General features: G+C 36.1%; 1 protein-coding gene and 1 long non-coding RNA gene across 5 annotated transcripts; one reads left to right on the plus strand and one right to left on the minus strand.

Annotated features, from left to right (window-relative positions):
- The first annotated feature begins 7,381 nt into the window (after positions 1-7,381).
- LOC130747717 (uncharacterized) lies at positions 7,382-11,707 on the plus strand. 4 transcript variants are annotated; one of them, XR_009022467.1, is made up of 4 exons: positions 7,382-7,813; positions 7,916-7,948; positions 8,052-9,278; positions 11,102-11,707. It is a non-coding gene; the product is annotated as an uncharacterized LOC130747717 (long non-coding RNA). The 4 variants fall into 4 exon arrangements; XR_009022468.1 differs by lacking the exon at positions 11,102-11,707 and having other exon boundaries at positions 8,052-8,135; positions 8,636-9,459; XR_009022466.1 differs by lacking the exon at positions 11,102-11,707 and having other exon boundaries at positions 8,052-8,876; positions 9,112-9,436.
- Positions 11,708-15,134: 3,427 nt separating this feature from the next.
- LOC130745077 (uncharacterized) lies at positions 15,135-16,895 on the minus strand. The gene has a single exon (XM_057597221.1). The coding sequence runs from the start codon at positions 16,893-16,895 to the stop codon at positions 15,135-15,137; it is 1,761 nt and encodes a 586-aa protein (XP_057453204.1).
- Positions 16,896-17,408: the final 513 nt, after the last annotated feature.

The raw sequence follows: 17,408 nt of genomic DNA on the forward strand, positions 1-17,408 counted from the left end.
GAGGAAGACTATAACTTTGTCTACCATTCTAAGATGGAAGATAGAGAGTGGATAAGAAGAACAGTTGTCGCTACTCTTGAGAGTGTTCAGAGCATTGAAACCATTCAGTATAATTTGTGGAGCAATGGACTAACTTCCCTTGGGGTGAAAAAGTTGGGGGCAAGTGAAGTTTTGCTCGAATTTGAAAGTGAAGAAGAAAAACAGTTTGTTGCAAGAAGCACGTGATTTCTTGTCTGAGAAATTCTTAAGGTGAAGAGAGTCCCCCTTCATGCTTGGAATTTAAATTTCTTCTTGATGGTGGCAAAGAGTTTCAGAAAACTTCATCACGCGAGGTTGATTAGGGAAGAGCCCGAAAAAGCATTAAAAGTCCCGATATTATTTAATGAGTTAGATCCTGAAGAGGTGGGTGTCACGAAGGAAAATGAATCAACTTGCAGGCCTTAATCCCATCTATTGGAGCTGGATTGTCACGAGGAAAGTGAAACCCAACAGTTTGAATTAGAAGAGCAGATAAAGAATGCAAAAAAGGGCGTGTAAGGATTGAGAGCGTGAGTTAGTGGTACGTGATTATCAACAATTGTAAGTTAGGTGAGTTTTACCCCTATAAATAGGGAAATGGAATTTGTAAAAGACACACAACCCAACAATCAATCAGACTCTAGAAATTTCAGGCATTTACCTTTCTTTTTTGTCGATATTCATTCGCTTCACCGCCCTTCTGCATGCAAGCCAAGGAGAAGAATAATGCCAACCTCCAGACCCAATTGGGCGGTCTGGATTCTCTTGTCACGGTCGCTAACGAATGTAACGTCGCTTTTAAGAAGACTCCCAATCTAAGGATTGAAGAAGGTTCTTCCAACCAGATTCTCAAAGATGACTATATTGATGAATACAACACCGATTATTCTAAGGAAAAGAAATGAATTAATTTCTAATTGAAAAATCATATGTGTTGGATTAACCATTAAACTCTTATGTTTTTTTTTTATTACATGCGGGGCCAGAGGCCCAAAACAACAAAACAAACTACTCCCTCATAAAGAGGGTATTGCAAGAATCAAAACTAAGATGAACTAGGCTAAAACTCTTATGCTAATGTGTTGATCCAAACACATACTCCATGTATAAACTTCACTACTAGTTGTGCACTTCTAATATATCTACCCTCTTTCAAAAAAAAAATTAAGAATACTTCAATGTAAAGAGTACAAAGGGCTAGGGATTAGTTTGCAAATTAGAAAAATTATACTACACAATACAAATGGCTTAGAAAACCTGATAGCAAGCATAAACCTCTTTTCCCCTTTGCGTTAGGGTTTCGATCGAATCATCTCACACACGTTCCTGGCACGCCGACTGGTTTCTTCCCTCCTTCGATCCTGATCTACGTTACCACTCAGCATTCTCGGTTCTCCGAAGATGGAGACGGTGACCTCTTTGCGTGGGGAAGAGCGGCGGCTGTTGGTTTGGGTGTGGCCGTGTGGGTCTGGGTGTGAGCCAGGCTCATTTGAAAAGGTGGAGTTCCACCTGAAGCTGGCTGGGATTTTGAAATCGGCCGTGATGTGCCCATTGCGCCCCAAATTTCGTCAAGCTTCAGAACATCTTGAAGTGAGTTCTTGGCCTCTGAGGCTGCCTTGGTGGTAGTTACCACCGCAGTGGCGGCAGCAGCAGCTGCGGAAGAGGTTGAGAAGCTTTGCTGTTGAGGCCAAGAATTCACTCGAAGATGTTCTCAAGCTTGAAATTTGGGGCACTGACGTAACTTCCGCAACTGCGCTAACGATGTTGTGATCTCCACGAACAAGGTAGCCGAAGCAGCTCTCAAGGCCCAGAATGACATCGGGAAGATGATTTCCATGACAGTTCAGAATGCCAGTGTTCTCACCCCTCTGGAGAGGAGTGCAGGACCCATGTTAAGAAGACTGAAAGAATTGCTGAGGGGATTAGGTCGAAAGTGCTTGATCACGGCTATTGCAAAGGGGGCCGCCCAACTCGCCCTAGAGGCTGAGCGTTGCATCACAGATTCACAGCAGTCTGTGTGGCTGGGGATGCAACAACCCACAGTCTTTCAAAGATGAAGACTCACTGTGCGAAAAACAAATGAGGTAGTTACTTTGCTGCAGATGGTTTCGATTTGTTATTTGCTGGTCTGTATAGTTTCCATGCAATAATTTCATGTTTGATGATAGTTTTGATTTGAGCTTGTGGGTACTGTGTTCTGGATTGTAGCTACTTCGATGAAGTTGGATTATTAGATTTTTGTGGTATTAATTCTCGCAATTGCATTTATTTGTTTTTGTAATCGGTAGAGCAGAACTGTAAAGATCCTTGGGATAAACTGTGCATCATGATTCATTGATATACTTCTTATTGACCATAGTAGCAGTTTAAAGCAGTGAATCTAATATTATATAGTTTGAGAGTCATCAGAATCTTACGTGTCAGCAATCTAGAGCTTCCATACTTTTAGGTACACGTGTTAAGCTATCAAAATTCATGGCATTTTCAATATGTAAACTTGATAATTATTATACACTAACTATTTTAAAATTCAAAATATAAGGTAATTTTAAGAAATATACACTATTTTAGGAATATACTATTCTACTTTGGAAAATACACTAAAGAAAAAAAAATTAAATTCACACGTATGCTCTCAATTCTACATGTGACCACAACAAACCACACATGCTATTAATTTTAAAAGTTAGTTACTCCTACATGAGGAACAATGTGCATGAAAATACTTTCAAGATGAAACTGAGAAACTAATAGAGAATTTTTAATATAATTTTAGTAATTTTTCATTCCTTTTAAAATAATTTAAGAGTAGGTATACAAAAGCATTATAATTTGATTGTGAATATAGGGCTCCTACGGGGAATTCGAGTAGAATAAACATATTTAGTCTATATTTATTAATTAAATAGTAAAAAGCTCATAAATGAAGAATATTTTGCATGAAAATACTATAAAGTTAAAAATGATATAAAAAAATTTAATATAATTTTAGTAATTTTTCATATGTTTTTTAAATAATACAAGTGTAGATATACATAATGATTATAATTTGATTGTGATTATAGGGCTCTCACGAGGAATTAGAGAAAAATAAACATATTTACTCTATATTTATTAATTATATAGTAAAAATCTCCTACATGATGAACATTTTGCATGAAAATATTTTTCAGTTGAAACTAATAGAAAATATTTGTATATAATTTTAGTAATATTCACATACTTTTAACTAATTTTAAAGTAGATATAAAGAACCATTTAAATTTGATTGTGAAAATAAAGATTCCACGCAGAAGAACATTTATGCTAAAATATTTTCAATTTGAAAATAACAAACAATACACTTTGATATAATTTTAGATTTTTTTCATAAGTTTAAAGTTAAATGTATATAAAAATATGAAATTTTGACGGGAATTGAAATAAATGAACATATATACCTTTTATTTATTTATGTTTAAATTATATATTAAATAGCTCATACGGGTAGGAATTTTTTACATGAAAATACTGTGAAGTTGGAATTAATAGAAAATATGGTTTAATTTAATTTTGTACTTTTCCGAAACTATTTACTTAATTTAGGAGTAGATATATATATAAACACTATAATTTATGATTATAAGGCTCCCACGGGGAATTAGAGAAGCATAAACATATTTATTCTATACTTATTAATTATATAGTAAAAAACTCCTACATGAGGAACATTTTGCATGAAAATAATTTAAATTGAAACTAAAAGAAAATGTTATGATAAAATTTTAGTACTTTTTCCATACTTTTAAATAATTTTAAGAGTAGATATACAAAATCATTTTAATTTGATTGAAAAAAAAAATCTCACGGGGAAGAACATTATATGAAATTATTTTCAAGTTGAAAATAAAAAAAGTGTAATTTTATAAATTTTTTTCATAATTTAAAGGTATATAATATATATATATATATATATATCTATATATATAGGAAAATTTTGACGAGAATTGGAATAAATGAAGATATATAGTTTAATTTTTTTTATGTTTTAGTTACATATTAAAAAGCTCATACGAGGAGGAACATTTTTCATGAAAATAATTTCAAGTTGAAACTAATAGAAATATTTTGTTGTTATTATTTTAGTTCTTTTTTCAGACTTTTAAAGTAATTTTAAGAGTAGATATACAAGACATTGCAATTTGATTGTGAAAATGAGGATCTCACAGGGAAGAACATTTACATTAAAATGTTTCCAAGTTAAAAATAATCAATATTAAATTTTAAGAAGTAAATATATATAAATCTATAGTCACACGGGGATTGAAAATATATATTCTATATTTATTGGTGTTTAGGTTACATAGTAAAAAGTTGATACGATGAGGAACATTTTGCATGAAAATACCTTCAAGTCGAAACTAATAGAAAATATTTTAATATAATTTTTATAATTTTCCTAGATTTTTTTATATTGTTAGGAGTAGATATACAGAAGCATTACAATTTGATTTTGAAAATAGAATCCGATGGGAAAGAACGTTTACATTAAAATATTTCTAATTAAAAATAACAAAAAAACAAATTTTATTGTAATTTTATGGATTGAGTGAGAGAGGGGGAGAGGGAGGTGAAGAGGGAGAGAGAGAGAGAGAGCTAGGGAGAGGGATAGAGAGGGAGAGGTGAGAGAGAGAGAGAGAGAGGGAGAGGGAGAGGGAGAGAAAGGTGAGAGAGAAAGAGAGAGAGAGAGAGAGAGAGAGAGAGAGAAAAATTCCCAAATTATATGAAAGCTTCTCCATCTTTTTCCGCCTATCCTCATTTGAAAGCCTTTGTTTCAAATGCTCCGAATGAGCTATTTATTGCATTCTTTATATTTTTTTTTAATTATTTAGGGATTATGAAATCAAAATTATATAGTGTAAAAAAATGTAATTTAATGTGATTCATTTTTTCTATCACATTTTCCGTATGTTATAAATTGTGTATAATTAGTTAGAGATAGGAAAAAAACAATAAAAAAACAAAAATCATGTAATTTATTATATTCTTACATCATAAACACATTAATCCTCATTTATATATAAAAAAAATTAATCCTTATATTAAAAACAATTTTTAATATGTTCCGAAATATGCCACCGTGCCGTTGCACGGGTAAATTTAATATGTAATCCATATTTTCTATCATCTTATTTAGAGATATGAAAAACAAAAATAAAAGGATAAAAACAAAAATCATACAATTATTGTATTATTATATCATAAAAAAATTAAAAACACAATAAATTATATTTAGATTTTTTGTTAATTCATACAAAATAAATAATTCTATATATTAAAAGAAAATTATTGTATACTTGGAAATATGTCCCCGTGCATCGGCACGGGTATACATACTAGTATTATATAGTTTGAGAGTCATCAGAATCTTACGTGTCAGCAATCTAGAGCTTCCATACTTTTAGGTACACGTGTCAAGCTATCAAAATTCATGGCATTTTCAATATGTAAACTTGATAATTATTATACACTAACTATTTCAAAATTCAAAATATAAGGTAATTTTAAGAAATATACACTATTTGAGGAATATACTATTCTACTTTGGAAAATACACTAAAGAAAAAAAAATTAAATTCACACGTATGCTCTCAATTCTACATGTGACCACAACAAACCACACATGCTATTAATTTTAAAAGTTAGTTACTCTTTTAAGAAAATCATTTTAAATTTATGGCAAAATTTTTTTTAACGAAATTTATGGCAAGTTTAGTTTCTTTTTTGAAAGCCAAGGTTTTTTTTTGGTACAATTGAAAGCCAAGTTTAATTCTTCACTTCAGAGTTATTGGATTTTTTTTTTCCGATGTACCAAAAAAAAGAGTTATTTGATTTTGCATTATTTTCAGGTCAAACGGTGCAGATTTTTTCCAACTAAATGTCACTATTCAATGAATCTATTATTTTGAAAAGTTCAATTTTCTGGCATTTGCTCTACAAAATTCTCATAACAAACTATGTAACTGGGAAATCAAAAATATCTCATTTCAAATTAATTGTTAAAAAAGTATATTGTTATGTTCTACGAGGAGATACAAAATACATGGGTCATTGATGGTCGTACTATCACTCTCATTGTTATAATTTGTTATTTAATTTTTCTTTTGGTTTCAGGTAACCTACATTGTTGTTAGACCTTGATCGCACATTTGGCCGAGCAATTCAAGCACCATAATCATCAATATGTTGCTTCTCAAATTCTCTCAGAGATCCATTCAATATATATATAGACCAACCTATCTTCATTCCAAGCTATTTTGGACCTGTTTGCAAGATATCTTTTTTGGTTTTGATTTTAAGTTGCTTTATAATATTCCATGTGATTTGATATGCTTTGTGATTGTTTGTGAACACGTTAAAAAAATTGGCTTTTTAACTGTGTTGTGTTTAATGCTGCTAGGTCTCTTGATAAATCCAAACTTGCTTATAAGATTGTGTGAAAGAGAAGGGGAACATAGAAGCTTTCAAAAATCAGACAAGAGAAAACAATGTTTGATGAAAGGAAGAAGATGACTCATTAAGAATTGATATTCTTGCTATAGCCAGCCCTGAATGAGAAAGGAGCTACTCATTGAAAGTGGTATTTTTCCTTAATTTTGTTGATATAAAAATCTACCAGTGGGCAAATATTCTGATTGTGTGCTCGCATCAGTCTTCAGTCTTCAGATGGCAAATCGAAACCTTTTTTCCTTTTTTTTTTTCATTCTTTCTCATATGGACTTGGTGAGATTTGTGAATTTTGTGCTCATTTCAGTTGACACTATGGGGAAAGGAAATCAAATGCACCTATGTGCCACTTAGTCACTTCAAGAACTACAAATGAAGGTGGAGAAAGGCTTTTTGATTCTTGGTTTTCAATGTAAGTTCTTCTAATGGGAGCTTTTACTAAACACCAATATTAAGATTTTATATTTCTGGAGTTTTCAATGTAAGTCCTTCAGCAGTAGCTTACTTGATTTTTCTTCCCTTTTGGCAAAATTTGATGTAATTGACAGTATTTGTTGGGGAATTTTTACTTTCGCGGGTTGGCCTCTTCAAAGAGCACAGAAGTAAGGAGTTCAATAAGCAGGTACCACAGACCGGTCAAATCCAATTAATATTCAAAGAATTTCATTTTTCTATGATAAAGAGCTCACACATACAGGAAAATGATAGAGTGAAGAATGATGTTTTAAAACTAATATCATTTTTATATTTTTATTTTTGGCTCAATAAAAAAATTACATTCAAATTTTAGGTTCTTCCAAACTAAATTTTAGGTACATAATAAAAAAGTATTTATGACATTGTTATATTTAAAAGTAATCTATCTATCTATCTATTATCCTTTCCAATTTTAATGGATTGGGAGTTTAATTTTAATGCATCGCTACTATAATTTCAATGATTTTCCGTTCTGAAATCATTGGAGGGTATATGATCGATGGCAGACTCGAATCAGGTGGTCTCTGCCACACCCCGATGAGGTTCACCTACTCTCTCCGGCTGAGACGACGTCTTTCATGGCCGGGGATGGAGCCACCAATCACCATTGAGGGTTAGGGATCGAGGGCAGAGTTTGAATGGTCCCAGGCGCACAAGAGGGAGAGGAGGGATCAGAAAAGGGTATCTGCATCTCATGCGGATCATAAGATAGGTGAGCCTGTGAGGTTGTCAGGAAATTACGATGGTGATGGTGAAACAGGGAGCGGAAGAAGCGATTGATGATTTTGGGAAGAAAGAGATTGTTTTTGCGTCGTTTTTGTCTTCCGCTCAGGTCAGGTTACAAATCAGTTGTTATTTTCCTTCACTATTTTTGCATGTTCTGTTCTCTGCATTAAGTTTTGACCCACAATTTCCATTTCTAAATTGTGAACAGGGAACAAAATTCTCATCGTTATCTTCAGTTCCGGTAAGTAATCACTGCTAATAGAACTTACTCTGTGTGCCTCTTACTCTTCGATATGTGTTATAGATTGTTGGTGGTTACAGTTGAGGTTTTTGTACATTTTCAGGTTCGAATTGCGAGAGTGGAGATGAGGATAACGAGATTGTTAAAGACAAGGGGCAAGAAATCCTGATTTTCGCCTGTGCTGTTGGTAATTTATATGAACTCATTCTTTATTTGGATTTCCCATCTCTGTTTGTTCTTAAATAAATTGTTCTGAATCCTTGAAGTTTCAACTTTTGAACAAATTGGGTATCATTTGCTTCCATCGTTTCAATTGATTAGGCCTTAGAAGGAAATACATCATTAGAAAATTGGTTGTTGGCTTTGTCATCTATTTTATTCTTATCAGAGTTTCCATCAGACTCTTTCTTACCCCTTTGTTCCCCATTTTCAGTTTTTGGATGCAGAGTTGATTTTTTTGTGGTCATTTGATTTTGTTTATGTGGAGTTTCTGTTGTAGTTTTCCTCCTCATTTAGGGATATTAATGATTTATACGGGTGCTCTTATTGGTATTATTGACTCAATATGTCTGTTACTAATTCTGTTTAATATCTCCCTTGCTTCAATCTTTCAATTTGACTTCTGAGTCTAATTTATGAATTGTGTGAGAAGCTAAGCAGTAGTTGTTCTTTTTCATTTTGACCAAGTTCTATGAAGCTCCTTAGATGCAGCTCTTCATAATTTCTGGGTAACCTGCACAAGAGCTAAGCGAAACGCATCTCTAAAAGTGAGATCAATTTCTTCCTGCTTTCATTGGCATTATTGCAGCTTTGGTTGACATTGCTATCCTTTTCGAAGCATATACATGGACCATAGTCTTCAAGATGAGGTAGTCAATGGAAAAGATGATGGTAATGGCCTAATGGGTATGGTTCTTAGCCACCACAGGTATACGGTGTTTAGCCATTAGATGTTGAGTTTTTTGCTATTTTTTGAAGACATATCAAAGTAAATTTTTCGATTTATTAATTTGCATTTTTTTGTGAAAGTGTTTATTTCAATATGATTTTAATTTTTCAACTAATTAACCCTTATTGAAATTTTTTACTGTCATAGGAAATGTTCTGCAAAATGTAGTAGTTGTATATTTCCCACTCAACTTCATAAATATATTCTTCTATAGGTGTTTAGTTGGTGAAAAGATAGCTTGAAGGGGAAGAAGATTGGAGCATGTTTTTAGCTGAATATATAATTGTAAATAGAGGTGGATGATGGGTAGTTCCCTGAAGATTCTGATGCAGGAAATGATGTGAACATGTTCTGAGGTTATTGCCCAAGGGGCCAAACTTGGTTAGTAGGACAAAAGAATGATGTGTTAGCTTTTGGAAACTTTAGAGTTTGGACGTATGTTTGATTAATTACTTGCTTTTCAACACATTTGTAGATTGTAGTGCTATATTGTATTTTAAGCTCAATTTGATAGTTGATTTACTGCCCACATTTCTAAATTCTCTTTATGTCCTTCTGATTTCATCATTGTTATTGCCACTATTATTATTTCTCTTTTTATATATTTATTTTATTCTGAACTGTTCCAGAAATTTAGAAAAAAAAAAGTCAAACAACTCTCAAGAACATTGGTATTTAAAATATTTCAAGTTCATGTGCATTGTTGAGTGAAAAGTCTTCCTATTAAAGAACTAAGTTGTGCAAAAAGTAACTATAACCACCCGAATCTTGGAATTTTATGTTTCAAAAGATGGCATGAGGGTAACATGATAGTTATATGGTTATATTTATTGCTATGGAGTTGAAATATTTACCTTGAACAAAATTTCCTTTAGATGTGTGTAACAGTATATATATATAGTGGAGGTATCATATGAGAAAGTTGAAAGCACTGTGTTTGGAAGCACTTTGTTTGGTTGGGGATAAGCATTGAGTGTTACTCAATTATATTTTGCAACAATCTCAGGCTTTGATCAAATATCTATGGGGGTATTATCATTGAAATTCAATTTACCTTCCAAGTCCCTATCATGATGTAGGATATAGCTGGAGTTTATATCCCTTTGTTCTATCACAGGTCTTCACTCCTCATTAAGCTTTGATATAAGAAATATTTATGTTAGAAGGCTATTTTTTGAAGACTATATATCTAAGGTATAGTCTTAATTTAGAGAAAGACGTTTCCGAAATGCTACTTCTTCAACATTAAATCTCTTATAATTTAATTGTTTGAGAATTCTTCCTTTTTTAACTCTTAACGTATCATTAGATGTATATGGGTTGAATAGGAGAGGTTCAGTGATCACTTTTGGAGAATTTCGTTTAAATTTTAAAGGATACAATTTCCTATAACACTCTCTTTTGCCATGACAATAAACAAAAGTCAAGGATAGTCATTAAAAAAGATGTGGATATATTTGTCAAAACAAGTGTTCTTACATGGCCATCAATCGAGCATTTAGTAAAACAAGTACAAAAGATAAAAAGTAAATAGCAACTAAAAAACACAAACAAATATTCAGTAAAGAAAAACATACAAATTTATGATTTTTTATATCTAAAATAAATTTATTTCTTTTAATCCATAAAATATCTTAAAAAAAACACAGACATTTTATTAAAACAACACACACAAAAACAAAAATGAATATCCCCGTGCATCGCACGGGTAAAAGTACTAGTATCTCTATTTTCAGGAGCTGTTTTTTAGCAGTGAATAATTTTCTGCTTGGTGGAAGCTATTTATTTAATACTAACCTTTGGCTTATTGCTAGTAAAATTCACATAACTATCGATGATGATAGTGATTTGGCTTGGGGGTTCTGACATGACAAGATTATACTCTGGGATATTACTACTTCGCATGGTCTTAACTCTTAAGAATTGAGAAGACATTGTGTTGCTTTCTTATGCTGTTATACATGCTGATTACAAATTAACAATGAAATGGATCGGTCTTGTGTAGATAGATCACTGATTATTACGCACCTTACTATCGCTTGAATCGAGGGACTAAGAGACATAACTTGTTTTTCTCTTCATTTCTTATTCTACACTATACATGATTGTCTGTATAATTTATCTGATTATCACATACTCGTAGGAATGCATCTTAATTTAGGGATTCTGATAATTGGACATGGTGCTGTTTATGTATATTCCAGGTGATTTCTGAATGATGACGTTGCACTGGCTTTGCACTTCATGGGATGGTTCTCCACCAAGAAGAGGAGTGTAGAATGGAAGGAAGGATGCACAGGGCAAACCATGGCCACTGTTTCTTTTTCACCAACTCTTCATTTATTCGTGGTTTTAGGCATTGTCATTAGCTTGTTGTGGCTCTCCCATTACAAAAGCTACAAGTCTCAGATGCATAACTCTGCAATCGAGTTTCAGTTATTCCTCTTGTTGTCACCGATCTTGTTGATGCTCTTCTTGGTTGCATATTCCACCAGTGGAAAGCTCAACTTTCACTTCACAAATTCATATCATGAGTCAATCCTACCAGTGATTCCTTGGAAAGTAGTGATCTTGCTGCTGTTGTTACTGCTATCACTTTCTTATCAATCCTCATTTCATTCCAAGTGGTTTGGACCTCTCTAGACATTAGATTTCATGTTTTGGAGAACTTATTTAAGCTTATCGTTTAATATAGTTGTTTGTGTAACTGTTTCAGTAAGCTCTACATATAAGAAAAATTTAGTTTATTTTCATAACTGTTTTGATTACCTTATGAATGGACACTTATACGAATATGCTTACTTATAATTTATCTTGAATTTATTTCAATAAACTTATCCAACTAGCCTATCAAGATAAACTCCAATAAGTGTTATTTAGTTTGCATCCAAATATCTTGATATACATTACATAGATAAAATTGTTATTCTTATTATTTACTGAAGTTTACTTGTGGAAAACGTAGCTTGATCTTTACGTGTATTTCTCACTCATAGATTCAGTGCATGTTTGTGAATTATTTCAAAATTGAAACTAAAGTCAAAATTAGGCTAATGCATGCTAATATCTATGGATCATTTTGTTAGGTACCAGAGAAAAGCAATTGGAAGAATAACTGAAATTTACTAGAACACTGAATCCTCTGGGATTAACAACCAGAAGCAGTGAATTAGGGAAATTACAGCAGAAGAAAGAAAATGCAGTAGTAGAATAAGAGCAATTCGAGAGTGCTCTGCTCTCCTAGTCCTAGTCCAATTTCTGCCTACCTATCCTTCTCTCCATAACTAACATATATTCCTTATGATGATTGAGTGGTCCCCATCTCCCCATCAGGTGACAGGTGCCTCACCTCACCTAGTGGTCCTAACTTCTAGAAGGATTCCTTTACAGGCCTTTTGACAGATCATTGGGCCTTCTGCCATATACCTTGCCAAACCTGGCCTTAGTTGAAGTGAGGTTTGCATCATCTCTCCCCCCTTGAAAACTCACCTTGTCCCCAAGGTGAAATTCTGGGAACTGTTCCTTCAAAACAGTGAGTTCTTCCCAAGAATTTTCAAACTCTGGCAGCTCCTTCCATTTCACTAATACCTCAGTGTTCCCATCTGCTGTTTCTCTGAAGTTCTCAATTGTTTCAGGCTCCACTTTCAATTCCCAGTCCTCAGCCAAAACCTTAGGAAGAGGTTGGCTAATCACTGCTCCACTCATTGCCTTCTTCAAGAGGGATATGTGAAAAACAGGATGAACTTGGCTCCCCTCAGGAAGCTTCAACTTGTATGCAACAGGGTTAATCTTCTCTACAATAGGATAAGGCCCATAATATCTAGGACTCAGTTTCTGATTTGTCCTTTTAGCCAAGCTCCTCAGTTTGTATGGTTGAATTTTGAGGTATACAATGTCTCCAACCTCATACTGTACATCTCTTCTATGTTTATTGGCTTGTTGCTTCATCCTGTTCTGTGCTCTCTCCAAGTTCCCCTTGAGTTCATCCAGTATCAGGTTCCTTTCAGTGGTCATCCTACTAACTTCATCCACTGGAGTTCGAGCCATATCCCCTCTAACAATAGTTGGGGGATCCCTGCCATATAAAGCCTTGAAGGGTGTAGTCTTAATTGCAGAATGGTAATTTGTATTGTACCAGTATTCTGCCCAATTCAACCACTTAGGCCATTGCCTTGGTTTAGTTCCTGTCATGCATCTCAAATAGGTTTCCACACACCTATTAACCACTTCTGTCTGACCATCAGTTTGGGGATGGTATGCAGAACTGAATTTCAGCTTAGTACCAGCCAATTTGAACAATTCAGACCAAAAATGACTCAAAAAGACCCTGTCTCTATCAGATATTATAGTAGCTGGAAAACCATGCAATTTCACCACCTCCTTGGTGAATACCTCAGCCACTTCCTTGGCAGTATAGGGATGAGTGAGGGCAATAAAGTGTGCATACTTGGTGAACCTATCTACTACCACCAAAATGGTGTCTTTCCCCATAGCCTTAGGAAGACCCCCTATAAAATCCATGGAGATATCAGACCATACCTGAGATGGTATTGGCAGAGGTTGAAGGAACCCCGCAGGGTTGAGAGCTTCATATTTGTTTCTTTGACACACCTCACACTTTTGCACGAATTCCTGGATGTCTAATTTCATTCCTTCCCAATAGAAAAGTGCAGAGATCCTCTTGTATGTCCTAAAAACCCCAGCATGGCCACCTAGGACAGATTCATGGAACTCCTTAAGGATGATTGAAACCTTCTCAGAACCTTTGGGGATCACAATTCTGTCCTTATACATCAGCTTTCCCTTCTTCATTTGATACCCCATAGGATAATGACCTTGAGTTGCTATCTCCTGCATAATCTCTCTATACTTGTCAACAGCCAACAACTCAGCTTCTAGATCTTGCCATTCTTCACACTGGACAGAAGAAATAGCTGTAAATTGCATCTTTCTGGATAGAGCATCAGCTGCTCTATTTTCAACCCCCGGTTTGTACTTGATTTCAAAGTCAAACCCCATTAATTTTGACATCCACCTTTGCTGCTCTTCTCCCATTACCCTTTGCTCAGCAAGGAATCTTAGGCTTTTCTGATCTGTATGGATGACAAAGTGGTGTCCTAACAAATAATGCCTCCACTTCTGTACTGCTAAGACCACAGCCATCAATTCCCTCTCATAGACAGACTTAGCTTGAGCTCTAGCTGAAAGTGTCTTGCTCATGAAGGCAATGGGCCTCCCCTCTTGCATGAGCACTGCTCCCAATCCCTTGCCCGAGGCATCTGTTTCCAGAATGAAAGAGTTGTTGAAATTAGGGACTGCCAATACAGGTACAGTTGTCATAATTTCCTTCAGTTTTTCAAAAGCCAGATTGGCTTCATTGCTCCAAATGAAATTGTTCTTCTTCAATAACTGATTTAAAGGGTATGCGAGCTTGCTGTAATTTCTCACAAACCTCCTATAATACCCTGTTAAACCCAGGAACCCTCTCAAAGCCTTTACTTCCTTAGGAGCAGACCAGTTCAGCATATCTTTGATTTTGTCAGGATCAGCCGCCACACCTTTCTGGGAAATCACATGTCCCAAGTAAATTATCTCTTCTTGCCCAAAAGAACACTTCTTTTGGTTTACCACCAAGGAATTGACTTGAAGTGTGTGTAAGACTTCCCTCACATGATCAAAATGCTCCTTTTCACTCGCACTGTAGATGAGAATATCATAAAAAAAAACTAGCACAAATTTCCTTAAATAAGGCCTCAAAACTTGGTTCATCAAGGCTTGGAAAGTGGAGGGGGCATTGGATAACCCAAAGGGCATCACAAGATACTCATAATGGCCTTCATGAGTCCTGAATGCAGTTTTTGGAATGTCTTCCTCATTCATTCTGATCTGGTGATAACCAGATTTCAAATCCAACTTGGAGAAAATCACTGCTGCTCCAATTTCATCTAGCAGTTCATCAATTATGGGAATTGGAAACTTGTCAGGCACAGTAACCTTGTTAAGGGCTCTATAGTCAACACATAATCTCCATGTCCCTTCCTTCTTCTTAACCAAGATTGCTGGACTGCTGAATGGACTTGTGCTTTCTCTGATTATGCCAGAATTCAGCATCTCCTTGACCTGCCTTTCAATCTCATTCTTTTGATAAAATGGGTATCTATAGGGCCTGCTATGTGGAATGGCTGCTCCTTCTTTCAACCTGATAACATGATCACATTTCCTCTTAGGAGGTAAACCTTATGGAGTCTTGAAAACCTCAGGGAATTCTACTAACACTTCCTTAAGTTGTTGAGGAATCATCTCTTCCTTTTTGTTGGTTGCACACATACTATCATAAGCAAGGAATTCCTCTTTTGTTGCCCTCCTCTGAAGCTTCTTGCTACTCCTCATGGATTGCTTGTTTTCTCTCTTGAAGTGGTCTCCTTGCAGCCTCATCTTCCTACCATGCACCTCCCATTGAAGGGTAAGGTTCTTGAAATTGGCCTTAATGTTGCCTAAACTTGCCAGCCAATCCATACCCAGAACCAGTTCAGTACCTCCAAGACTCAGTAGGAAAAAATGTTGAACAATAGGGATCCCTTGTGCTTCTATTTTGAGGTTCTTACAGACCCCTGAATTCCTCTCCTTGGCCCCATTTCCCACCTCTACAACATATTCTGTGGTAGCAATCACTTGCAGCCCCAATTCAGCAACTAGTTCCTGAGAAATGAAATTACTAGTAGCCCCACAATCCACCAAAATCAACACCTCCCTTCCTCCTATTCTTCCCCTGATTTTGAAAGACTGATTAGAGGTTAACCCTTCCTTGCTGTTGAGGGACAGTTGTAGCACCTTGCCCTCCAAGATAAACTCCCCATCCTCAGCTTCTTCAAAGATTTCCTCCTCTTCCTCATCCTCCTCCCCTTCAATTAGGATGAATTGGTAATGCTTCTTAGTGCACACATGCTCCTTTCCCCATTTTTCGCCACATTTAAAACACAATCCCTTCCTACTTCGCTCTTGCAATTCACTTTGTGATAGTCTTTGCCCTCCATTCCACTTCCTCTCCGGAACCTTAGCTTCATTCCCACTTCCCTCATTACTCTCTTTGGATTGAGTGGTCTTGCCCTCCTGTCCTTGCCCCCCAGCAGTGTTCTTCCCAACATAGCTTGAACTAGAATTTGTATGTTTTTCCCCATTACTGGAAAATTTGACACCAATCCCTCCTTTATCCTTCCATCCTCTCTTGTCTTCTTCCTTGGTCTTTCCTCCCCTGAGAGCAGAGTTCTTTTCTTCTATTAACAAGGCCCTATCCATCAGTCCAGCTAAATCAGCAGCAGGATACAACTTCATCTCTGCTCTAATCTCCTCTTGTAACCCATTCTGAAACACCCCTTTCAGAATCTCCCTATCAGCACCTCTCATCGGAGCTGCAGCTTCTTCAAAGCTCTCTCTATAGGCCATGACACTACCCTTCTGCTTAATGCTAAGCAAAGGTCCAAATGGGTTCTGAACCAAGGTGGGTTGAAACCTTCGAATCAAGGCATGCTTGAAAGGTTCCCAAGCTCGCTCCGGAGCTTGCTCTTCCCACCACTGGAACCATCCCAGAGCCTTTCCTTCCATGGCGATCATCACCATTTCCAACCTTTCCTCTTCTCCGACTCGACTGAGTTGGAAGAAGCGCTCTACCCGATTGATCCACCCATAAGCGTCGCTCCCATCGAACATCGGGATATCCACCCTCCTTCCCGTTACTGCTCGCAAATGGACACGATGAGGATGATCAAATCGCTCTCTGCTGTGGTCAGAAAATCGCGACCCGGTTCGCGACCCGGAATGCGAAGAAGCTTCGCGATCTCTCTCACGCGATGCTTGCCGGAATCTGGGTGTGTTGGAACGTCCTCGAGTTCGCCTCCGCTCGCGATTCATGATGAGCCTTCGGAGTTCTTCAAATTGCTCCGTCGCCATCTCCTTCATCGACGTCACGGATCGCTCGAGATCATCTACTCTGGATTCCATCGCAGCTCTCGTCACCACCATACAAGCTCCCTCAGGATCGGGAGCTCTGATACCAATGTTAGGTACCAGAGAAAAGCAATTGGAAGAATAACTGAAATTTACTAGAACACTGAATCCTCTGGGATTAACAACCAGAAGCAGTGAATTAGGGAAATTACAGCAGAAGAAAGAAAATGCAGTAGTAGAATAAGAGCAATTCGAGAGTTCTCTGCTCTCCTAGTCCTAGTCCAATTTCTGCCTACCTATCCTTCTCTCCATAACTAACATATATTCCCTATGATGATTGAGTGGTCCCCATCTCCCCATCAGGTGACAGGTGCCTCACCTCACCTAGTGGTCCTAACTTCTAGAAGGATTCCTTTACAGGCCTTTTGACAGATCATTGGGCCTTCTGCCATATACCTTGCCAAACCTGGCCTTAGTTGAAGTGAGGTTTGCATCACATTTCGATGACTTGGTCTTGTTTCATTAGTATGCACTTGTTGATTAGTGAGATTTATTGAAGCAGGACAA

This window comes from Lotus japonicus, chromosome 3 (genome assembly GCF_012489685.1).
Source record: "Lotus japonicus ecotype B-129 chromosome 3, LjGifu_v1.2".
Taxonomy (NCBI): Eukaryota; Viridiplantae; Streptophyta; class Magnoliopsida; order Fabales; family Fabaceae; genus Lotus; species Lotus japonicus.